General features: G+C 45.9%; 1 protein-coding gene across 4 annotated transcripts in view; it reads left to right on the top strand.

Annotated features, from left to right (window-relative positions):
• PLEKHM3 (pleckstrin homology domain containing M3) overlaps positions 1-9660 on the top strand; it is a 183636-nt gene extending 173976 nt beyond the window's left edge. For 3 of the 4 annotated variants that reach the window (XM_027122803.1, XM_027122817.1, XM_027122812.1), the window contains exon 8: positions 8288-9660. In XM_027122803.1, coding sequence (XP_026978604.1) covers positions 8288-8465 — 178 coding nt within the window. In that variant the 3' untranslated portion in view covers positions 8466-9660. The remainder of the gene's footprint in view (positions 1-8287) is intronic. The other variant, XM_027122832.1, reaches the window with a different exon arrangement.
• Positions 9661-25323: the final 15663 nt, after the last annotated feature.

Genomic DNA, 25323 nt, shown 5'->3' on the forward strand with positions numbered 1-25323 from the left:
AAGATAATTCTTTTAAATCTGCATTAGCCTAATAAATTCTTATATTTACTGCCTTTGTCTTAGACGTAGCAAGACATTTCTAAACATCTCTTGGACTCTTAGGTGTTTTGAACTACTTTAGAGATTTTTACAGAAAGCCATTGCTCTTATTTATGGTTCTTTAATGGGTACAATTATAATATATTCTAACTTTTTCCAGATATTATAGAAAAATTTTAAATCCTGAAGTAATCCCAAGAAGTGATGGACATTTGTCTGTTGAGAATGATATTACCTGCCAGGTGAACCATTTAAAAAAAAACTTAGAAGTGTCAGAAATTCCAGTTTTACCCTATCCCCAAAAAACTATTTCATTCAGGTCAAATCTATTATGATTTTACATACATAGACTATTACTGAGAAGTCCTGTCACCACCTGCAAATTAGCAAGAAGCGTTTATTAAGCATTTGCACTAAAGATAATGGTGAGGTATTGTCCCCAGCAGGATAGCAAAATTGACAAATGAATTAATTAACCCTTGTTTACATTCTATTTCAAAGCCAAGATTTTAAGTAAAGCACTTGTCAAACGTATTAGCTGAGGTTTACAAACTGAAAGGGCAAGACCTGTGAAAGCCAAATGCTTTGTGGGCTGCAATCAGGGGGAAAAAAAAACCTTCCTTAATTAACTGCAGGGATTAAAATGTAAATGAAAAGATCATTGCAGGGCACACCAATTGTTCTTCCCAGATTTGAGTCTTAGCAGGTATATGGGGATATACTGAATAACTTAAAGGACCATGTGGCTAGTAACTGGGGACAGAGGGCCAGATTTAAGTCAGAAGACTGGAATCAAGTCCCAAGTTGATCACCATTTACTAGTTCTGGGACCAGATAAGCCACCAGTTATTTTAGTATTTCATTTCATTTTTATCTATTTACTGACTGACTGACTTATTTAAAGAAGGGAAAACAAATAGGAGAACTATTATAAGGATAATTTATATAAAAATAGGGGCAAAGGGCCATATAGATATTGCCTAATTTAAATATCTAATTTGATTTTACTGTATGTGCATTTTACAAAGCAGAACTACTAGAATAGATTTACAAATTAGCACGTGCATGCCTCAGTCTGCCAGACATTTAGCCAAAGGAGCTGGATCTTTTCTAGTCTCATATAATTCCAGTCAAACGTTATGAATACCTTTTCAATCCCCACCTCCCTACCCCCAGCCAAAAAAAGAAAAAAAAAATCACAGTCAACAACCCTAAATGTGATAGACCCAAATGCAGTCCAGCCCTTGCTCTGCAAGGAGCCGGGAGAGTTCTGTGATCCGTTACCAGACCCTTTGGCTCTTCCTCCCTTTCCCAGCTGCTTCTCCTGGGGCAAACTATAGGGGCACAAGGCTTGACTGGAGGTGGTGCTCCAGGCAGCGGCCGTGAATCTTGGACCCTCCCCACCCATCAGCACCAACCATAATCAGTTTCTTACTGAAATTATGTGTTAACAATTCTTTATTTTAGCTCTATTTCCCGCAACTGGATGAATCTGTTAGGTTCTATCATGTGTTTAAATCATATTTAATTCATTTTACCTTTGAACATTTAATAACATGTTCTGTGCATTCTTCTAAACAGCATACATATACGTATGTAAGCACATACATAGCACATATACACACACACACACATGCAGGCATTTGCTATATATGATATTGGCTGATTTCCTATTTAAGCAAATTATAAATTGTTTGCTTACATTCACTTCCTGAAGAACAGAAGAAAACACCAGCCCAAAACATTAAAATAACTAGGCCCCAATAACTCCCTCCCTTAGCTAAGAGATTTAAATAATCATCATGGTTTCTTGGAAAAACCAATAATATCTGGTGACCCTATGGGGCGTCTTACATAGTAGCCATACACCAAACCGCACTCGCATGCCTGATAACCTGCACTTATTTCTGCACCCCACCCTTTTCGTTGTGGGCTCTACTGAGTGGAAATCAGCCAAAGCTCTACCCTGCTCTGTGGGCCTGTCTTTTGCTTGTCAGAGATCCAACCAAACTAAGCCTGAATTTCAGTCCTAGTGAAATATCTGAGGTCATTGCCTGAGCCAAAAATAAAAATGCAGCGGGGGAAGAACCCAACATGAACAGAGCAGAAGCATCTCAGCGACCTCAACCTGGGGCAGAGGCCTCTAGCAGCTTCCTGTGACCTCCCTGTGTGCAGCTAGAATCTGGAAGGGCACAGACAAAGCCATCGCCAGCCTGTCTCTAATTGGCCTCATGTCATTAGCATTTCAGAACAGGAAACTCTCTGCAGCCAGGAATTCTTGCTTCTTTGCCACAGTATTTGAGAAGCAAACCTTTTTCCCCGCACATATTTGGTTCTGTTAGTTTTTCACAGGTTAGTTTTCTTGAGTTTGATAGCTATAAAAAGAACACCCTGTCTGTCCGATTTCTTGACAATTGACTATTCAATTTCTAGGTTCTGGACTTCTCTTTCATTTGCCCTAGGTCAGTAAGCTAAGTTTTAGGTCAAAGACTGTTTATAAAATGTATAGAGCCTTGTTCGATGATGCCTTTGTTAAGACATAGAATGAGATTTGTGTGGCCCCCAAATGGTGGAGATATTCCGCTGCCCCTGTCCCAAGGAAGGGGACCAGTTTGCCAGGGCATACACAGATCATTAATGGCATTGCCCCCTAGAGCTTCTGTAGAAGCAGACCTTGAGTTACTCCTTTCTCCTCACACATCCTCTGGTATATCCAGTGCTGATATGCACCTGGTCCACTCCAGTGTGGCTGTCCCAATGTTTAAAACACAAAAGTACTTCCATATAGGGTGGTAAATGACTACTGCCTCTAGCCAGTCCCCACCAATAAAAATTAAAAAATTAAAACCCCACAACATTTAACAATTCTGGGGTTTTTTCTTGGGGAAAAGGGATGCTGATGAAGATTGGGAGGAGGCTTAAAAAGGAGTCTTTAATGTTTAGTTGAAATTTTATTTGAAGGGACAGAGGCAGCTCCTTTTGGCCAAATTCCTGATAATCAGAGCTGTATGCACTAGTACATATAAGCTATTTCACAGCTTGATTAATCAATGCAAATAAATAAAATTTAAAGTGATGCTCTTCACTTTAAGGCTTATCTCATTCATTCCCAGCTTGTCAGTTTGAGGTTTTCTGAGGAGGGGCCAGCAAAGCTACATTCCCTGTCATTCATCCACAGACCTTGGGGCAAGAAAGTTTTAGAAAGAGAAGGATAAAAGCCAGAGTAGCCTTTTTTCCCCTGCACAAAATCTGCAGGTTGGAAGGAACCTTAGATACCATCTAATCCAACTCTCTCTTTGACTTCTGTGGAGAGTGAGGTTCAGAGATGAAGTAACTTCCCCCAAGATCCCAGTGATGCTAGGGCCACTGGGCCAAGAACTAAGGGTTCCTCTCTCTAGTTGAGCTCTCCCCTCTGCAGTAAGTGGCCTCGCTGGTACTTTACTGGTCTCTTTTCCATTGTAGAAGTTGCTAAAACCTAACTGCTTCACAATTAGGTAGAAGCAAATTATTTTATGGGGCAAATACAAAAGTATTTGGTTTTGGTTCTCTAGCTGGCTTAGATAGGGTATGAAGAAGCAAAGAACACCACAGAGAAACACCTCAGAAGTTCTTAGCCAAAGAGCGAATAAATGTGATGGAGGGCCAACCACCAAGATGGCCTTTGGGGAGAATGGAAAAATCAGAGCGAGCTGATGAAGAGTTGAAGGTTACTAGTCAATGCACAGAATTGTGTCATGGGTATTGACTTCTTAAATGATGTCCTAAATTAATTTTAGCAACCACAGTATGGTTAATGCTAGTGAGTTTCAGCTATTTTAATCAAATGATGTATTAAAATATGTATTTGTGAAAATGATATGAATAAATACACTACGCTGGACCTTATTGGTTGGTATTAGCATAAGCCAGCAGGTGACACTCGCAAATTCCACCTGGGGAGGGCACTGTTTACGTACTCCCTGGGTACCCCCCCTGTGATGCCTCATTCAGATAGGCTAGGTCAGTGGTTCTCAACTGGGAAGATCTCCCACCCAGCCACCCACCCAGGGGACATGTGGACGTTTGGCAGTGTCTGGAGGCATTGACAAGGGAGGAGCGGGGTTTGCCACTAGCATCCAGTGGGTAGAGGCCAGGGATGCTGCTAAACACCCAGCAGTGCTCAGGACTGCCCCCCACAGCAAAGGACTCTCTGCCCCAAACCATCAGCAGTGCCAAGGTTGAGACTCCTGGATTAAGTAACGAATGTTGTCAAGAAAATGGAAAAACCCATTGGATGGCCCTTGGTCAATAGCAAGTATGTGTCCCTACAGTCGCATCCTCTGTGACATGACACTGGGAAGGGAGGCCATTCGGTCTTTGTTCTCCGTGGGGCACAGCAACAACCAAAAAGCAGTGAAACTGCTGACTGCTTGACCGGATGACTCAGAAATGAAGGTGCTGGCTTTCGTTTGGTTTATCACTGAGGAATGCCAAAGGGACATTGCTCTTTCACTATCTGTGGCAATTTTCTGCACAGATGATTACATTGGTAGATTTGCCTTGTATAAAAGATGTATTCCTAGGGCTTCCCTAGTGGCACAGTGGTTAAGAATCCACCTGCCATTGCAGGGGACACGGGTTTGAGCCCTGGTCCGGGAAGATCCCACATGCCGCGGAGCAACTAAGCCCGTGCACCACAACTACTGAGCCTGTGCTCTAGAGCCCACGAGCCACAACTACTGAAGCCTGCGTGCCATAACTACTGAAGCCTGCGCACCTAGAGCCCATGCTCTGCCACAAGAGAAGCCACCACAATGAGAAGTCTGTGTACCGCAATGAAGAGTAGCCCCGGCTCGCCACAAGTAGAGAAAGCCCGTTTGCAGCAACGAAGACCCAATGCAGCCATAAATAAATAAATAGATGTATTCCTAAAAATTATGTTTGTTAAATTTTATATACAGTCAGGAAATTCAGTAAACACTAAGGAGCCAGTGAATCCTTTTAAAGTGAAAGGTTCTTTTTAATAAAGTCCTATTCTCAAAGAGGAGCATACGTATTTACAAAATTAATGTAAATATTTTTCCTGCACATTATATTTATATCACAGAGCTACATAACTCTTATGCGAGAAACAGTTTCTCTTCCTCCTTCCTTTTCCTGCCCTTGTTCTTTTCCTTTAAAGAGAAAATCGGGGGGAAATTAACAATACAGTCTCTGAATTTGGGAAAGTCATTGATCAGTCTGTCCATTATACAGATCAAAAGATGCCTGCTGGGTTACAAATTGTTAGAAAAAATAGGACTTGGCTCTGTTTTGAAATCATTAATTTTTTATCTCAGACCTTTTTTTTTCCGTTACTGACCTTTGGTTAGAAAGAGCAGGTGTACTTGGTCCCTCCATCACCCCATGGGTGTTTGTTGCACCAGAAATATCTGATAAGACTCAACCTCTTCACTCACAGCTGGGGTGGGAGGGGGAATCAGCAAAGATAAGGGAATGGTACTAAAGGAACCCAGCGGTTCTCTCCTTATCAATTACTGCCCTAGGGCAACATCCCTAGGTGTATAAGTCACTAAGTCAGCAGGATAAAGGGGGCAGAAAGGAGGAAATTTATTTGATAAAGTTACCATTCATATCACTTCAGTGGTAGGAGGTTACAGAGGTGTGACCCGCTGGGGACAAAGCCACTGACACTGGGGAAGAGCCAGCCAGACAAGAGAGGCACTAGGACACCTGAGTCTGCCCTTCATGCCTGGCCCTACTCTCTCTGGGAAGGAGGGAGGGGCTGAGGGCAGAGAGATCATAGAGATGACCCCAGCCAGCTCCAGTCAGGAAGGGCAGGTACCAGTGTCACCATATGAGGTGGTGTCACCCTCACCTGTTCCTCAGAGCACTTGCCATTTGAACGGCCCTTCCACATACATCCACCCATTTTCGTCTCAGGACCCCATTGAGTGAGTAGGAAGGAGGTCATTGTGGGCAGCATTTTCCAAATGAGGAAACCAGAGCACCAAGAACGTAAATTCCACGCCCAAGATCCCTCAAAGATTTGAGATTTGAACACCAGGGTTCTAACTTGAACCCCTGCGTTTCCCTCATGGTAACCCGCTCTCACTCAGATGACCAGGGCTGAGTACGAGCCTTGGCTGGGCTGCCAGGAATTCTGGGTTCTAGTCACAACTCTGTCTTTTACTCACTGTGTCCTCATGAGACAACCACTAGCCCTATTAGAACTTCAGCTTTCTTCTCTCTGAAATGAGGGGGTTGATCAAGGTGTCCTCAGGTCACCATGGTGACATAAGTGTAATCAGGCTAAAATGCAGGCTTGCAGAAAGGCAGCAGGTAGCTGCTTACACTGGAAGGCGCCGTCTTGGCTGTATTATTAAGCACTTACCAGGTGCCAGGAACTGTGTAAAGCCCCGTAACACCAGATGAGACAGGCGCATGTTAATGGAAATCCAACTTAGCAGATAAGGAAATTGAAGCTCAGGGAGGTGAAGTAACTTGCTCAAGTAACTGTCTTAGCTCAGGCTGTCATACAGAATACCACAGACTGGGTGGCTTAAACAACAGATATTTACTTCTCACAGTTCTGGAGGCTGGAAGTCCCAGATCAAGGTTCAGCAGGGCTTGGTTTCTGGCGAGAGCTCTCTTCCTGGCTTGCACACGGCCACCTTCCTGCCTCGGTCCTTACACAGCCTTTCCTCTGAGTACACGCAGGGGAAGAGAAAGAGAGAGCTCTCTGTTGTCTCTTCTTGTAAGGACAGGAATCCTATCAGATCAGGGCTCACCCTTATGGTTTCATTGAATCTAAATTACTTCCTGAGGACCCCATCTCCAAATACAGAGACACTGAAGGTTAGGGCTTCAACATAGGAATTTGGGGGGCACACAATTCAGTCTATAGCAGTCGTACAGGCAGAAAGTGATTTGAAGGTGGGATTGATATCAGGCCATCTCACTCTGCCTGCTCTCCTAACCGCTATTATGCTATATTTGGCCCAGAGATCTGAGCTGGGGGTAGAGACTGCTGGATGCAGTGAAGCTTCTGTCTTTTGATCTCTCAGCTGGTAGATACAGCCCCTCTCCCTCTAAGTCACTACCTTCTCTCCTGGATACGAGGGTGGATGGGAAGATCCTCCTTTGATCAAATTTTCTGAGTCCTGAGTGGTAAGTAAGTAGCAGGCCAGGGAATGGCGCCCCAAAGACCATCCTACACCCAGGCAAGAGGGATAAGGCTGAGCCCTGAGGACTGGTTCCTTCACAGCTATCTTTGAAACTGGTCCAGTGCTGGACCCTCCATCGACATTGCTGGTTGAACAAAGCATGCGGGCCCAATTCCCTGGGCTCCCGGGATGAGGCTGTAGTCAGTTGTCACTCATGTGTGGAAGGATGAGAACTTAATCCACACTGGCAAGCCACCCACTGGAGCAGCTATAGTTGTGCTTGTCAGTTACTCATTATTAAAGACTTTGCAGTAAAAACAGCCATTTAGACTCCTGTACAGGCTTCCACCGAGCCAAACAACAAACTAGTCATCCACCTGGAATGTCTCCTCTCTATAAATTACAATATCTGTGTGTTGTTTTTTTCTTAAAAAAAAATTCTCTTCCCCACTCTCTCATGCTTTACTTGTGTTATGCAAGTAGATTTCTGAAGGTTGAGGGGCTTCCTAATTTTTTAAAAAAACTCAGAAGAGCAGCAAACCACAGGATATCGTTCAGAAAATGAAAATGTGTCATTTTACCTCTCCACGGTGTCAAAGGCAGGGAGTCACAGGGAACCACTTGACTCTTGTTAGCGGAAGTGGAGAGTCACATTTTCACAGCTGTAACGCAGGGGCTGTCACCGGCGCTGGGCGTGTTTTCAGTTGGCAGGGTACTTCACTCACTTTCTGTCACTTCACCCTACAGTCACTACCCCCACTTCTTTCTCGGGGGAGCTAACACACGGAGCTTCTAGAGCTCAGTTCGTCATCACCATGGTCACAAAACTGCTAGCTGACTGCTGACTCCCCTCCACCCAGAAGCCAGAAGCCTCACCCATGCTAGTTCTAATCAGAAAAAAAAAAAAAGGTATGTTTTTCCAGTGAAATTCAACCTTGAGCATTTTGGAAAAAGGAGGAGCCCATTTCTATGAGTCATGTCTCTTCCCAGGGGCAGGGCTAGCCGGAATAAAAGGTTGTGGCCCGAGCTGCACAGAGGCCACTGGACTTCCGGCTCCTGCCCATTTCAACCTTGCTCATCATCTCCGTGGTTGACTTTTGCAGGTGTGAAAGCTGTGGAGCCGTTTTCCACTCTGAATGCAAAGAAAAGTCTGTCCCCTGCCCAAGGTGTGTCCGTCGAGAGCTGCAGATGAAGCAGAAGTCTTTCTGGCAGAGGCTGAACATGGACGAGAGCCTGGAGGAGGCTTGCAACATGTTTGAGCTGTCCTACCAGAACACCTGACTCAGCGGGAGCCCAAGGCCGGGCAGTGACCTCTCAACCATCCATCAGTCCCAATGGCTTCCTAACTAGCCAGTTAGACCCCTCTGGAAGAAGAGTACGTCTCACCCTCAGCTAGATGTAGATATATATTTATACATGTACACACACACATACCTATACGTCCTGTACGTATGTTCTGTATAAGTCGTTGTCCTAAAGGTCCATGGAGCTTTGTGGCTCAAAAAATTACCAATAGCTGAATTATACTTAGCCATGAATTTCAGCTGCTTGCTCCCAAGCAAAACGTGTTTTACACACAAGGCTTCATAGTTCAGACATTTTTTTTCGGCTCTCAAGGGCCATTTATTACACAGGACACAGGAGAAAGCATTTCCTGCAGAGCAACAGTGCTTCGAGTTATTTTTGTTTATTTATTTTTAGCCTTCACAAAGGATGAGGTAACTGAGGCAAGCACCCATCATCATATTTCATAAGAAAATCTTTAAAACACAGCAATGACTCCTGGATCCTTCCAGGACCCTGTGTCCCTGGCTCTCACCTCGGTATCTTCGCAGAGGCAGAGATCACCTCAGCTGAGCTGAATGGCTTGGAAATCAGGAGTGCGAGCTCCCTCTGACAGAAAGCATGTGTCCCTAATTTATTAGAGGAGCTGGTGCTGGTTCTGAAGTTAATCTCAGAAAGGGTTTTGCTTGAAAAAAGACCTCAGTAACCTACATGTTGTCGGTCTGTTTGCTGGTACGAATCCCGACACCCGCCCAGTGATGTGACGCTCCACGGTATTTGCCAGGCTGGAAACATGGCTCTCTTAAGACCAGTCTTCCAGGAGTTTCATGAGTGACAGTTATGATTTTTTAATGGTGCTGGCCTGAGGAAATTGCCTAGGATTGTTGTTAAATACATCAGTCTATAGACCAGGAGGTCGGATGTAGAGTACGGACATTCCAAGAGATGGTCTGCAATTTCTTTTCACAGAATCCTGTGTAGGCGATTCCCACCTATTCATTATGAGTGCTTTATTTTTCATTGTTTTTCATTGGCCTCTCATTTTGACTTTTAATTTGTCAACGTAACTACTTCTGCTTTCATATTTTTTAATTGTCTTGAAAAATCAGAGTAACTTGGAACTTTAAAATATCAACTTTAGACTATTAGGAAAATACCAAACCTACAAATACAATTAATGAATTAAATCTGATATGATTTAAATAACTATATATACACATATGCGATTGCCACCGTAAACTGAAATGAAAAGTACTAGGATAATATAGGAATAAGAAATAGAATGAGTTGCTTAGGCATTTGGCGGGGGGATGTTCTCCCTCTGCAGTGCGCTTTTAAGAGCCAGCGTAGCAGTCACTGTGACCCAAATGGCAGGTAGGATGGCACTGGAAATCGTGGCTCCCATTCCTTCCACCTTAACTCTTTCCGGAACAGAAAAATAAGCTTGTATTGAAACAATTCTCAATAGGCTGTATGAGAAGATCCTGTATATTTCCACTGAGCAGATGCCTTCAATGCCTTCATGGTTTAGTAGTTTCACTGCTAGTAGGATCTGGAGAATCAGTGGCTCACAAAGTCCACGGGACATTTAACCCCACTGCTCCTTTCCACCACACCCGGCTCCCTCCGGATCCCAACTCATGATGCTTCCATCCGTTTAGAGATGAGACATTTCAGACGCACTTTTGTGCAGACTGCTGGGTGTGAGCATTTCGCCTCTCTACCCATGCCAGTTCCTTTGGCCTCAGGCCATACATTTCAATGTAATAGCTCAGCACCACGCATGCATTTATTTTCTGATTATACAGTAGCTAGAACCACGGCATGAAAACTTGTTAAACGGCCAGGGCGCCATTCATGAGACACCTTACGGTGAATTTTACTCTTAGAAAAACAAGTTGACTCCCCCCAGCGCCCACCCCGCTCCACTTTATAGAGACTGTCGCACACAAAAGAAAAAGGGTGGAAAATCTCAAGCACTTGGCAAACAGGCAAACAAATTGGATCATCTCCCCTTTCCTCCTCCCTTTCGTGAAATACAGTATTTATATTTTCCAGCCTCAGTGAAGATAGCAGAACATGATCTTTCACAGGAGAATTATAGACCTGCTTATTATAAAACAGATGTGCTCTGATGGCACAGTGCCTTTTTCCCTCCCCCGCAGCTCCCTGTCACTCTAGCTTACTTCTGCCTTTGCCGTCATTTATGTATCTGTGATTCCGACTGTCAGCGAGGCCGTCCCCAGCACACTGCATTTGGGAAACCTGAAGCGCAAGGCCGTCTCCTCCCCTTCTAGCGTATTCACTGTATGTACAGAATTTCCTGTCCCATCTCACAGGCACCCAGGGCCAGACCCGCCGAAAGTCAGGGTGACACTCTGGATATCTGTTCTCAAGGTTTCTGCTTTCACCAGGCCCATTTAGAGGCGCTGCTGAATGTTTGCAGTCCCCGTGAACTCATAAGGAGAACTTTCCACCCACATCATTTTCTGCTTATTTTGAAAAGGTTGGGGGGGAAAAAACAAATGTGCTATCATCATCAGCTACCCAGACCTGGAACCGTACCCCAGCTGCTTCTGTTTTCTCTCCTCTTCGTGGAGCCCTGACAGCCTGGCCGGTGCCGGCCGCAGGCCCACATGACACGCTCAGCCACCACCACCCAAACCTAATAGGACAGAGCAGAGCCGCCTTAGGAGTTGGGTCTGCCACGAAAATTCAAAATTGCTGTTTTCAGCCCAGAACGCCTTAGCACACATGAACGCCCTTACTGTTTTCAGCACTAAGAAATTACTTGGGGCACTGTAGGCAATTGTTCCACTGCTTAGAAACTGTTGAAACAAAAGCAAATCTGTGGATTACCACCTCCTTGAGACCAGGCTAATACCTGCTTTCCCTCATGGTCCGTTTTTCATCTCATATTAAATATCTTGCCCATAAAGCACATGAGAAAATGGCCAATTAATCTCCTAGAGCTGGCAGCCGACTCAGGGCAACCTCTTTTCTCTTGAAAGGCCCATTCCCTGGTCTATCACTTGAGGAAATCCCTCCGCACGGTGCCAGGAACTCATGTGTGAGACAGTCCAACCCTGGTGAAATGTTGGCATCTCACCCTGCAGTAAAGAGGCCAGTTCCTAAAATAGACCTCAGTTTGCACCGCGGCAGGAAGGCCGCAAAGTACTTAAAAAGCAGTCAACTGGGATGGGAGTCATGTTCTCTCCAGGTCGGCTCTTCTCGAAGTTGAATGCTCTTTATATGAAAACCATGTAAACTCTCCTCTTCCCCCTTTGCTTCATTACCTTTTCAGGGGACTGATTTATAGTCATCTTCATGTTTGTTGTGCTAAAGGGTAGTCTTTTTAGGAGCTTAAATACTTGATTAGCTGAGAAGGCAATCGCTTTTGGATTCTTCTAGAATAGGCCTCTACTGAAAAGGGAATATCTCTAGGACTTGGGATTTGTGGTTTCCAACCAACCCAGTGGTGTCCTTCAGACTCCCACTGAGGGACTGGGCCATGATTTCCTTCCGGCTGTGGTGAGAGCCAAGCTGTTCACACCGCTCTAGCTGCTGTAGGCAGCCTTTGCTAAGCTGGAGTGAGTGCCCCTGCGTGGGGTCTGGCCTCTGTTTTTGTCTCTGCATCTGTACACACTGAACATTGACACTGGATAGTTTCTTCCCATACCTTCCTGAAAAGGCTTGGCTTCCAAACCGGTGGCTTTCTTCTCTACCCATTAGCCAGAAAAGGCCATACGTAAATTACTCTATCAGGGTAGGACTTGCAAGAGGCCGCAAATGTTTAGTAACGTTTTCTGCAGAGAGGCATTATCTGAGGAAGCCGAGGTACGCTCTGCTCCTAATTTAGGGTTAAGCCAATGCTGCAGTTCTTGTGTTTGGGCAGACTTCCTTACCTTCACTGATCTGTGTTGAAGTAACTGGATTGTGAAGTAAACTTTCAACTCCTGATTCTAATACTGCCTGGAGTCAACACAAAGGTGATATTTTTTTTTTTTTTTTTTTTTTTACTTCTTCCAGTAAAGAGAGATGCGTGCGGTTTCCCCTCTTATTTCTTAAGTTTTCTGCCTCACTACTATCCTTCCTCTAAGATAATGTGAAAAAGCAGAGAATTGGGGCAAAACTGAAAGAAGTGAACATGCCCTCATTGGCCTGAATTGAGTCATCGGAAACACTCTCCATTTTCCTTTCCCTGGTTCTTGTTGCCAACTGGGCATTAACAACACAGCTCCGAGTGCTGTGTACCCTGCACCGTTCTTCTAACCCTCAGCTCTACCCTAGCAGAACTAACTGCCCGACTCGACTACTTGAACCCAGTGATGGGCGAACAAGCCCTGCTCAGTTCATCTGAGCAGACAAATGTGATTTCTACCATGTGGGACAGTGTCTCGACAGTTAAGTCCCAGCACCCCAAGTCATCGTCAAACTCCAGATTAAAGTCAAAAGAAAAGTGTGGAACACCCTCCCAAGCACACCCACAGTTGTCAGGGCTTTTATCTTAAATGAGCTCCAAGCGATCACGCGATAGGGCTCTCTCCCCCCTACAGTGGCCTCCAATGTGATGGAAGGCTCTGTTAACCTCAAGTGAAAAAAGAGCTGCTGTTTCGCTTTGGTTCCTCCCAGTGGAAAGAGACACCATCTTGTTAGAAAGGTCTGGAATGAAGCCAGTTGTTACCCAGGTAGAAGATTCAGGCGCTTGCAGCAACTCTTAGCACAGCAAGATTCCCGCCTAGGCCATAGAGCTGCAGCCCAGCCTCTCTCCCCTTCCCTTGATCTTCCTTGCCCCAGTCCTGAGCCCAGATTCAGGCCTCTTGGCTGGTAAACTGGCTGGTGGACCACTGGGTCCTGTGGCTCCTTCTCATGTTGGCCGTTGCATTCGATTCTTTTCCCCGTAGGAGTGCCTTACAGTACTGCCTAGTGTTTCTAGTCTAGACTATCTGACCCATTAGAGGCCTGCAGGACCCTTTGCCTCAATACGGATCACTTTGCTTCTCCCCTGCTGGCTGCTCTGTATACAGGCAAGCTCGGAGCCTGCATGTTCCTTAAGCATGTCAGACCTTTCACCTTCATTTAACCTGGTGCCTTATCCCCACGAGTACAAGGATTCCTGTCGGAAACCCATTGTCAAATCAGACTGGTGGAAATGCTACTTGGAGCCATTGACACTTACCAGGAAATACAAAAGGTACAACCACATAATGTTTTACGCTGTTTTTCGAATCACTCTTTTTGTTTGCTTTTGCTTTTCATTAACCAAACTCAGGGGAATGTCACAACGTTACCAAGGCCAATGGGTAGAGAAATTAAACCAGTTATTCAGATTCAAATCTGTAAAGTCAGTGAACTTAGCCTTTTTCAGATGAAAAAATTACACAAACACAAGGATTTTCTTTTCCTTTACTGTATGTTTTTTTTTAATTTTGCCACCTGTTTTCCACGTGGAGAGTGAGAAGCCTCTTGGAAGAATTGTGGTGAAAGCATTTCTGTGTGGCATGGGCAGTCCACCAAGCTGTTAAATTAGGCTTTCGCCACTGGAGGCTGACGTTCTAATTTTGGACACCTATCAGGATCTTATTGTGAAGAACCTACCTTAGAACATTTAAGGAAAAAAAACCTGTCTTTAGGGAACAGTAAAAGGAGGGAAAATGTGTAGGTTGCAAATGACAAGTATTGAACGTGGGGTGCAGAAGACTTCTGCACAACTTGTTCTTAACGCTCCTGGGTCAGATCAGTGTCATTTTCCCTTATTTCTGTTCATGCCGTACAGAACTGTCTAAAATTGGAGGTTTGGGCTATTACTATGTCACTCTGTGTTGAGCTATTTGTGATATCTAATGTGGTAACTTATATATGTGTTGTTTCTGTTTTCTGGATTTTATTGCCTTTTGTTTTGGCATAACTTATCCATATTTTGTTTACATCATTTTCTAAATATCAGTAACTGTAATAATATAAAATGAAGCTGTGTTGTGGACAAGACCCCTAGTTTTTATGGTCATCTGTCATACAATTTAAGTGCACCAGTTCCTAATGTATAAAGTTCTCCCTCTCTCAATAAACAATGCAGAAAGTGCTTTCTCTTCTCATAACAACTTATTAAAATGCTGTTTTTTGCGGGGATGGTGAAAGCCCAAGATGAGCCCTGGATGTTAATTCAAAGTCAAGATTTGAGCTTTATTGAAAGTGAGCTACCGGGGACTTTAAAATAGCTCTTAATTTTTTTTTTCTTTTTTTAAATTGAAGTATAGTTGGTTTGCAATGTTGTATCAGTTTCAAGTGTACAGCAAAGTGATTCAGCTCAGTGATTAAGAGCTATAATATATATATATATTATATTATATATTAGTTATATAATATATAAAATTAGGTATATTATAGCTCTTAATATTAATCTTGCAGATAGACTTTGGTTTTTTTCTGAATTCTTCAACCTCAATATTCTCATCAGCCCTTCCTATGCTCATGAAAAATATAGTATAACTTTTAAAAAGTTGCAGATGTAGTGTTACAGGCCTCATTTGCCGAATCAGGCCATGATTTCTTTCAGGTCTGAGACAAAGCCGCCCAAGATCCCACATGGAGCGTCTGCCACAGCTCTTCCCCAGGCCTTCTTGCCCGGGTTTCCTCTCGCCACTGTGCTCTCCAAATCAGGAGGGACAAATGCGAGGCAGTAGGCCATTAGGCAAGGCCACTGTTCATTCCTGAAGACCATACTTTGAAAGCAAAGAGTGAAAGTAGAGAGAAGTTGTCTATGTGAGGACAGCAGCCCTCTGGGCACTAACAGGTGACTGGAAATATCTGCACTACCTTCCCGGGGCTGGCCTCACCCTGCCACCAAAAGGCTGCGGGCACAACCGTCCACCTGGAACCTTTCAAAAGCACCATTTAAACTCACTTGTTCAAAGAAAGACATTGAAGAGAGCAGAAAAGGTGCTTCTGGTTAAACATTTACCACAGGTGGACTCTGAGCCTCAGTCTCTAAGACACACCTAGACAAGTTCATGCCCAGCTGCCCCTCCTCCACCCTCAGGAAACCAAGTGGGGCTCATGCCCATTCAGTCCAAGGAACAACTGGACCTCATCTTCACAAGAAACCTGCCACAATCCACAATAAAAAGGAAAGAGTTAATGTTTCACTGAACCAAACTAGACACGATGTAGCCAGAGCCCCTATTCATCTGATTCACGGGACGGGTTAGCTTCCCCCCAGTGGCGGTAAACCTGAGTGGCTGGATGACTGCAGGAAGCTTTCACATTATCAAAAGGAGACATTTCCAGAGGGTGGAAAGAGACACCATTTTGTTCCTCTCTCTCCCCCGCTCAGGAGATGGTGATTTGAATCTCCCTTAATTGTTTCCCCCATCCTGTCCTTTGATGATGGCTTTAATCAGTGGTTCCCACAACAGAAGCACAAAAACACAAGCAAAACGTCAGGACCCCATCACAGACAATTGACTCAGAATCTCTCTGGATGGGCCTGAGTATTTCTATTTTTAAAAGCTCCCTGGGGGCTTCCCTGGTGGCGCAGTGGTTGAGAGTCTGCCTGCCGATGCAGGGGACACGGGTTTGTGCCCCAGTCCGGGAAGATCCCACATGCCACGGAGCGGCTGGGCCCGTGAGCCATGGCCGCTGAACCTGCGCGTCCGGAGCCTGTGCTCCGCAACAGGAAAGGCCACAACAGTGAGAGGCCCGTGTACCGCAAAAAAAAAAAAAAAGCTCCCTGGGTGAGTCCCATGCATTCTGAAAGTTAAAAACCACTAGACTGAATGAAGCAAGTTGCTTCATTGAATGAAATATACATTTGCTTAGCATACAGGTGGTCCACTGTGGGAAGGATGTCAGAGGGATGTAGAGGGACTGATCGGTCTTAGCTGCCCTCCGGCCCTCCTGGCAGACAGAGAACAGTACTTTGGAAGCTGCTGCTCGTGGATTGACATTGTTTTCATAAAACTTTAACTTTATACCCCCTTCATTTTCTTCCGGGGTGTGGTTAGTGTCTATTTATCCAGTATATACCATTGCCAGACAGCCGGGTGAATAGAAGTGACCGAGTCATGGCCACAGGTGACTAAGCTAGACTACAAAGAGAGCCTTGTACCCTCCCTTTCATTTGTTCATTCCTCCTGGTTATGCTGCAATTGTCCTCAGATGTATGCATGTGACAGTCTGCTCCCAGGTCAGGCCCATCCAACTAACATGAACCTCATCCCTCTGGATAGTGGTGTTTAAAATGGAAAATCACTGGGTGCTTCTTGCCCAGAAAGGCCTGGGAAATTCAGGAACTCTTGAGCTGTGTTCATATTTGCCTTGGTTCCGTGGAAGAACTAGACTTTAAAATGAACCAGAATCATTCTGAATCAAGGCATCTATTGAACTAATGACCTTCAACCTCACCTGCCAGTTACAGGTGAATGGAAACTTAGTTCTCACCCTCTCCTCCTTTTATGAAATCAATAACTTTGATGATAACAAGTATTCCTCACTGATGGAACACTTGTACAAATGGTTCAGTCTTATAAAAGACGTGATCTTCTCCATTCCCACAATGCTTACCACAGGGGAACACCCACAGCAAAGACTTTATTGAGAATCATTGTAGGAACGTAGTGTTGCCAAGGGGCAGGAAGGCAACTGGAAATGAACCAGGGACTTTTTCTAAAGCTGCAACATTAAAAACTACATTCCTGAACTTCCCTGGTGGCTCAGTGGTTGAGAGTCCGCCTGCCGATGCAGGGGACGCGGATTCGTGCCCCGGTCCGGGAGGATCCCACATGCCGCGGAGCGGCTGGGCCCGTGAGCCATGGCTGCTGAGCCTGCGCGTCCGGAGCCCGTGCTCCGCAGCGGGAGAGGCCGCAACAGTGAGAGGCCCGCGTACCGCAAAAAAAAAAAACAACTACATTCCTGACTTGACGGGGGTAGGTGTTTAAAGTGTATTTTTATTATTGTATTGGATTCTGATTGGGGTAGAGGATTCCTTCCCCAGGAGAACAATGGCCCCTGGTATATAGTACTCAGGAAGATCAAGGCAAAGCACCTGCAACAGATTCATGTATTCTCCCCTGTTTGCATCTATTCCTTCATAGCTTTGACAGAAATGTCTAGCAGGAAGAAAAAATTGTTCTCATAGCTGATCATACAGAAATTCTGATTTATGTGCAATGACTTACAATTTACCTGGACGATTGGGAAATTCATAATTCTCCCACCTCTATTTCAGATTCCTCCATTAAGAGCTATTGGTTTTAAGCCAATCAGCTAGAGTTCATGGGTTCATACAATATTTCAGATCCTGCCATACAATCTCAGGCAGCTGTTGGTCTGGGAGAAATTCCTCCAGCTTTTATCCAGTCCCTCCCAGACAGCCTGATATGAGAATCACTTTCAGTGGCTTCTGTGCTCTCCCAGGATGGTCTGTTGTTCTGAAGCTGAAGAGCTGCTATTAGCACCATCATTTTTTCAAATGAACATTGAGCTAAATTATCTCAAATGTATAAGGAACATCTCTCACTGTGTTATGGAAAATTGCCTTCCAAATTACAAGACTATACAAAGTACATATTAATTTTGGGCCCAAGGACATCCAAATTGCCTTAGCTCCCGCGCTGTATTGTGATGACACACTCTTAATAATGTCAGGTTCCAAGGATACAGCAAGGTGCACGCTGTTATGAAAATAAACCAGAATCTTTCTCCATTAGGATCACTGCACGCATACTCAAGCCCAGCTGGAGGTATTTTGCTCTGAGATTCAAGCCTTTTGCAGAGGAAATAAATTCCAATTGCATAGGCAGGGAAGTGAATGTGAATTCTAAACTGGGTCAAGCTCCCCAGATGGCTTCCTCACTGCTCCCAGGAGTGAGGCAACTGAGGAAACAGCCACCGGCAGCCCCAGTGCCCAGAAGAGACACCTGATGACAGACGTCTCAGGAAGTACCTCCCGCTCATGCAAGTTCAATTCCACACCAAGGGGAAGGGGGAAAGCAGAAGTCAGGCACCAGCTGATACACTTTGCCAAGTGCCAATGCTTATAGCGAATGTGTGTCAACATGTGGTCCGACAGCCAAAAAGCCCTGGAAACTAGCCCTGCCCAAATTGCTCCCAAACCTGTAGCCCTGGCACAATAGTCAGCTCATGAGCAGCCCACCACGGGGCGTTTCTAAATGAGGATTTTCGAAGACAAAAATAAACATTTTCAAAAATAAAAAAGTATTAGATTTTGCCTTGTTTGTTCCACCTACTCTTGTTTCTCTTTTACCTTTTTTTTTTTTTTTTGGTTGCTTGTTGCTGCGCGCGGACTTTCTTTAGTTGCGGTGAGCGGGGGCTACTCTTCATTGCGGTGCGCGGGTTTCTCACTGCGGTGGATTCTCTTGTTGCGGAGCACGGGCTCTAGGCGCGCAGGCTTCAGTAGCTGTGGCACATGGGCTTAGTAGTTGTGGCGCATGGGCTTAGTTGCTCCACAGCATGTGGGATCTTCCCAGGCCAGGGCTCTAACCTGTGTGCCCTGCATTGGCAGGCGGATTCTTAACCACTGCACCACCAGGGAAGTTAGCAGTGGCTTCTTTTAATGTGGAGCACCAGATCTAGGCCCACGGCCTTCAGTAGTTGCAGCATGCAGGCTCAGTAGTTGTGGCACCTGGGCCCTAGAGCACGTGGGCTTCAGTAGTTGTGGGGCATGGGCTTAACTGCTCTGCGGTATGTGGGATCTTCTCCGACCAGGGATCAGACCCGTGTCCCCTGCATTAGCAGGCGGATTCTTAACCACTGCACCACCAGGGAAGTCCCTCATTTACTTTTTCTGAGAAAATATCACAGAGCAAATCACAGACATAATGACACATTATGCTGATGTGCTTTAGCATGCATCTAAAAAAGAGGCTTATTTTTTCTCCATAGTCACAATGTCATTACACACTGAACAAAAGTAACAATAATTTCTTGTTATCATCTGATGCTCAGCTCCATATCAAATTTATCTCATTGTCCCCTAAATATCTTTTTTTGTTTTGTTTGTTCTGACAGTAAAGATTTTATAAAATAAGAATACGAGGTACCCCTCCTGAAGGTTTGATACACTGTAAAGCGCTGTGGTTGCCTCCCCAGCTTCCCTTTCTCCTTCCCAGTCCCCTTGAGAGGACAGTACCCCCTGCACCATTCATGCTGGCCCAATGCAGCCAACAGAAGCTGCAGCGGGAACACACAAGAGTGAGTCCTTCCAGGTGCATCATCCCCGGCCTCTGTATTCAGAAAGCTGTACCAAGGCTGGGAGAAAAGTTTTCTTTAATTGAGGAGAGGGGCTACTTCAGGAGTGTGCTGTGCCCCCAACGTGACGATAGTGACTTGTCAATGGTTGCTGAACACCTGACTAATTGAAAGGACCGGCTCAAGAAACAGGGTTGGTCTCTACAGAACTGAGTAAAGACAGAACCCTTTATGTGCAAGGATGGCAGGTGCCCCCCATGCAGAGGGTCCCGTCTGTTCTCTGGCACCACGTTGGAGCCAAAGGCATTAGCTCCTGAGCCAACAGCCTGGTCCTCAGGGGCGGGTTCCTCAATTTCTCTCCCATCCCGCGAGATGCCCTCACCAAAAAGACTTTAGAATTAAAATGTTCTTTATTCAGTTCTTCCACTGGATGAGTATTTCACTTTAAAGCATGTGATATTCATGACATAAAATTAAGAGGCACCAAAACGTATGAGAGAAAAGGCTCTCCAAGAGAGTCTTCCCAAATAAAAGACTCTGCCCAGATATTTTCTAAAACATGTCATTGTTTGCAGAGGTGCTAGTTGGGCACATCACTGAGCATCTTTTTTCCATCAGCTATAAATGGCTGTTTAATCAAATCTGTTTAATCAAATCTTAATCAAGATTATTATTTAAAGCAGGAAGGAACCTAAGATTCTCTATCATTATGGTCAAAACTTTTCAACTTTAATTTCTCCTTAATAAAATGTCTGATCTCAGACCACAAAAACAAACAAACAACAACAACAAAAATCCCAGAGATAATGGCAGGAATGGAATCCCCGGTGCAGTGTGCACATTATGCTAGAACTGGAGCAGCCCCTCTCAAACTGTGGTCCCCAGACCAGCATCAGCAGGGAATGTGTTACAAGTGCACATTCTCAGTTCATTCACGACCGGGGGATGGGGGGGAGAGAGGGGAGACCTATATTTTAACTATGGGGGCGTGGGATTCTAATGCAGGCCGAAATCTGAGACCCAGGAGGACACAGAGGATGTCTGCTAATAATCCAGCACTCCCTGCCTCCCCCTTCAGTCAGCAGATCTTTGGGGAGGCCTCCCACAGGCCAAGTGCTCCGTTAGATGCTGGAGTTGCAGGGGCACAGCCTTCCCCCTCCCTCCAGCCCTGCCCCGAAATGGAGAGTGAACAGAGAGAGGTGAGCACAGAAGCCAAGAGGGCGACGTTAACCAGCTCTGTTGTGGCAACTGCTAGATTCCTGGCTCCTTGGCTTTGATGCTCGGTGACCTTGGGCACGTTGTTACCTCCTTCTCTCTGGGGATAATCATAGTCATCAGGTTATGTAGCTGTTGTGAGACTTCAGTGAATTAGTGCGGACAGGGCACTTAGCACCGGGCCTGGCACACAGGAAGAGAGTCTCATTCCTTTCAGGGTGCAGAGGGAGAGCACGGGCAGGATGTGGGCCAATCTCACCAGGCCAGGAAAAGCTTCTGGGGAGAGGGCCCCTTGGAGGTTGGTCTGGGAAGGGGAGTCATTCTGTGCAAAGCTGGGGTGCCGGCTGGCACCAGGTGGCCCTGAGGCTCCTGCTGGTTCCAGGTGACTAGGGTTCTGAGGGTTTGGGGGGCATCTCCAGCAGATGGAGCCTGGGGGCCCAGCAGCCCTATCTGGCTATCATTTTGTCCTTGTCTACCATCCTGCCCAGCTCCCCTTCTGGACAATTTTAAACATCAGAATCGCCTTCTGCAGCTCCTGGACTTTGTGACAGTCTAATCCACCAGCCAGCAAATGTAAGCCTTCTCCCCTTCTGGCTTCCCCTCCTTGAGAAATGTGGTCGAACAGAGGACTTCATCATGCACCTGCCTCTCAGCCATCCTGTCTGGAGTTTCCCTCAGAGCCTTTTCTCACCAGCCTCTCCCACTTTTGCATCGATTTGCAGAAACACAGGAATGTTGGTTGTGCAAGTCGGCTGATTCAAGCTCCCCGCCCAGGACCCTGAAGTTGTCTGCGGCAAAGTCTATGTTTTTTTTCCAAAATAATTGTTTTCCACTTTGTTTTTATTATTAATTTAGAAAGCCCAGCACAAACCCCAGCACGGCGCCGCCTCTGTGGGTCTATCCCCCTCTCCATCGGGAACCTGGGCCTCCCGTCCCCCTCCTCTCCCTTTATTTCAGCGGCCCCCCTCTTCCTCCCCAGCTCCACAATTGTCACTACCAATTAGTGCATTGTTAGGACACACAATGGCGTTACTGTAGCCAGTGGAATGGGAGGCCTTTGTGCTTCTCCAGCCGGCCATGGGGGCAGTCAAGTTTCATTTAGAGACTTAAAACACAACACCAGAAGAAAAATGAAAAAACAGAGAAAGAAAAAAAGCAGAGAAAAATAAAAAGACGACAAGAAAGGAAAAAAAGAAGGTAAAGATGAGGATGAGGAAAAGGAGGCAGGCGGCAAAAGCAAAGGTTGAAAAGGAGAAGAAAAAAAAATCTGCCATTCAGGAGTTAGCCCGAACTCATGAAAAGACCCAAGTGGTCGCTACTCACTGAAGCCCCCCTCAGAACACAAAAAGGGGCTCTGGCTTAAGAGTAATTAGTGGTCTGACTGTGCTTGGAACACTGTGTGTCTTTAGAGGATTTTCCCAACTTTTCTTTTTTTTTTTCCAGTCTTCACAAATCAAGAAAGTGGGAGGAGAAAGGTGCAGCCGTCGGGAGGGAAGGGGCCTGGAGCCACGTTGGCCCCCAGCGGTTCGGGCTGGGGGGGAATCGGCCTTTCTCTTTGACAGGTAAATTGGTTTTATTCTCTAAAGCTTGTAACTAATTACAGAGGGTATTTTTCTGGAAGAACATGACATATGGGTGTGTTTTAGAGTCACTGTTTTATTTGTTTCAAGTACCCTTCGAGCAGCCTGGCCCTTTTTGCGGCCCGGAAGATGCCCCCAGAGGCCCAGCCCTTTCATCCAGAGCCTACGGGTTGTGGACTTTTTCTGTCAGCCACACTTTGGTGTCCAGGAGAGCTTTTTCCCGCTTGTAAAATTAATATCCCAGTTTAAACGTGGGACCAGCCTGGAAAAGCAGCTTTGGCTTCTGAGCTGGTCTTCATTTGGAGCATGCATCAGATAGCTCTCGAACTGGAAACACAGCTCCCCGGGTTTTCACTCTTCTCCTCCACACTGATCCCCCCCAAATTGATGCGTTTCCGGCTTGTTAGAATTCCAGGTACAAGGGATGCTCTCTGAGCCCAGAAGCCACCCTGAAGTTAGGCTAGTCTCTCTCTCCTCCCCCCTGCCTCTCCACACCCTCCAATTTCTAAAAAGTGCCAAGACTCACCATGTCAGACTTGCCACCGAACAAGGATATTCCTGTGTTGTTGTTTCTAAAATTTTTCTTGGAAACACCCAGCCCAATGCAGCCAGTTCATAACTTGTGCCAACTTCATGCTGCTACTTGGGGTTTATATTTCCCTTCAAATGCATTAAATATGCCTCCCTCTTCCCTCTCTCTGAGTCAGACCAGACTCCCAGTTTTTGGTTGTTTGCTTTTTTACAAATAAGCTAATTAACGGAGACATCCATTCCATGCAAGGTTTACATAAAATCACCCTCACCTTAGAAACAATTTACCCAGACTCTACCCAGGACCGGCTCAGTGTTGTGCCTCCTCTGTTTTGTTTTTCCACCTGTCAACTAGAAGCGAAGGAAACTGGGGGCTGTTCCCAGGTGTTCGCTGAGACAGGAGGGATGGGGGTGGGCATCCGGCAGTGTGAAGACCACAGTTCTAATCCACATCCTGCCAATGACCGCTGGGTGTTCATGTGCAAAAGCGGGGCCCCCGTGCTCACCTTCAGGCATTGTCATGAGGATGAGAAGAGACAGCCTATGAAAAGGGAGGAGCCCTGGCACACACCGCCTGGCACTGAATACACACCGGCTTCCTTCCATGTTGTCTGCGGTCAGGAGGCCACTGAAGGGGTTCATTTTTCATTCCCTCCGTGCTGTGCTGTGGGACTGTGCCCGCTCTTGGTGGATGCCTTGTTACACACTGGCTCTCTCCGCCCCACCTCCAACCCCCAAAAAAGAACGTGTCCTGATTCTATCAGGAAATAAAGAGTGAAACCCTCTGATAATGGCCCCTGGAATGTCACAAACACCCAAGTCAGGAAATGCAAATCCAAGGGAGGCGGTATTGAAACAATGCTGATTGAGTTTCTGCTAAAGGCTGGGTCTCTGGGACTGGAGTAGAGAGGCAGGATGGATTTGATTCTCCCCAGATTTGGGTTAAGGCAACGTCTGCCTCATGTGGCAAACAGGGAAGCGTCCCGAAAGCGTTCTTGGTGAGGGACTTGGGGGGCAACATTGGTACCTCCCACTCTCCTCCACCCTCAGCCTTTTGCTCTGGGAGGGGTCATGGGAACCCAAAGACTCCAGAACCTGCAAAGAAGGCGGCACCCGAGATCATAGTGGAGGACAGCCCAGCCGTGGCCACAGCAAACGAGACTTCAAGCCTGACGTCCTGCCATCAAGTTCACCGCCCACACATCTTTCAGAGTCCTGTCTCCTCTCTGTCCCACTGTCGCTTCCTCTGTCTGCTGTCACTTCTCCCATCTCCTCCTCTCTCTCCAGGCCATTTCAATCGCTTCTTAACCAGCCTTCCCTCCAAGCCCTTCAGTGCTGCCCCCCACATGGTCTTTGTCAAATGCAAGCCTGATCTTGCCTCAGCCCCACTTAAAAATCTCCTAAGGCTCTCAGTTGCCTTCAGGACACAGTCCAAACACCAAACCGACCCAGAAGCCCTTGATGGTATGGTCCTGCCCTTCCCTTTAACCCCATCTCCTGCCATCAGATGGCCTCGTAGGCTCGTTAGCTGTGCTTTTGCATGGGCCTATTACGGATTTAATGCTCGGCTGTTGCTGTCCTGAAATTCTGAAGAATTTTTTAAGGAGGACCTCGCATGTTCATTTTGCAGCAGGCCCCAAAATTGCGGCAACTGGTCGTACTTCTCTCCTTCATCCCCCTTCACATTCCCCTGCCAGCAAACTTCTTACAGTTCTCCAGTTCCTTCTATTTGGAAAATTCTCCTTGTCTATTTGCCAAGCTTTTTGTCACCCATCAAACTGTGCTGCGTGTCCCCTTCTCTGAGAATTTTCCCGAATTCCGCTGTCCAAAGAAAATAATGCCTCTTTGCACTTGTCCACTTTTCAGTTTATCGCAGCTTATTCTTATTTATTTCCTGCTTCACCTTATAGGTTAGGAACACCAAGATGACAGAAATGGTGTCTTGCACAAGTACCAGGATGTCTGATGCTCCTTTGAGTGACATTGAATCAAGTGTTATATTTAAGAAATGTTTATTGAAAGAATCATTAAGCTTTCACTCCAATGACCATACCTGTGCTCTGCGTGCACATTTACTGCGACTCTATATCCTCACTTAGCCTCACTTGGGTCCCTCAGGGCCACAGTGCAGGTCACCACTGTCTGGGACCAGTAAAGTGGCCTCTGTTAAGTGGTGAGCCTTAGAGTGTTGCTGTCCAATAGAACTTTTTACAGTGACGGAAATGTCCAGTACAGAAGCCACTGAGCATGTGTAACCTCATAGCTAATGCAACTGACAGCCTGAATGTTGAATTTTATTTCCCTTTAACTCATTTAAATGT

This window comes from Aethalodelphis obliquidens, unplaced genomic scaffold, assembly GCF_003676395.1.
Source record: "Aethalodelphis obliquidens isolate GAN/ISIS:26980383/991018 unplaced genomic scaffold, ASM367639v1 scaffold2, whole genome shotgun sequence".
NCBI lineage: Eukaryota > Metazoa > Chordata > Mammalia > Artiodactyla > Delphinidae > Aethalodelphis > Aethalodelphis obliquidens.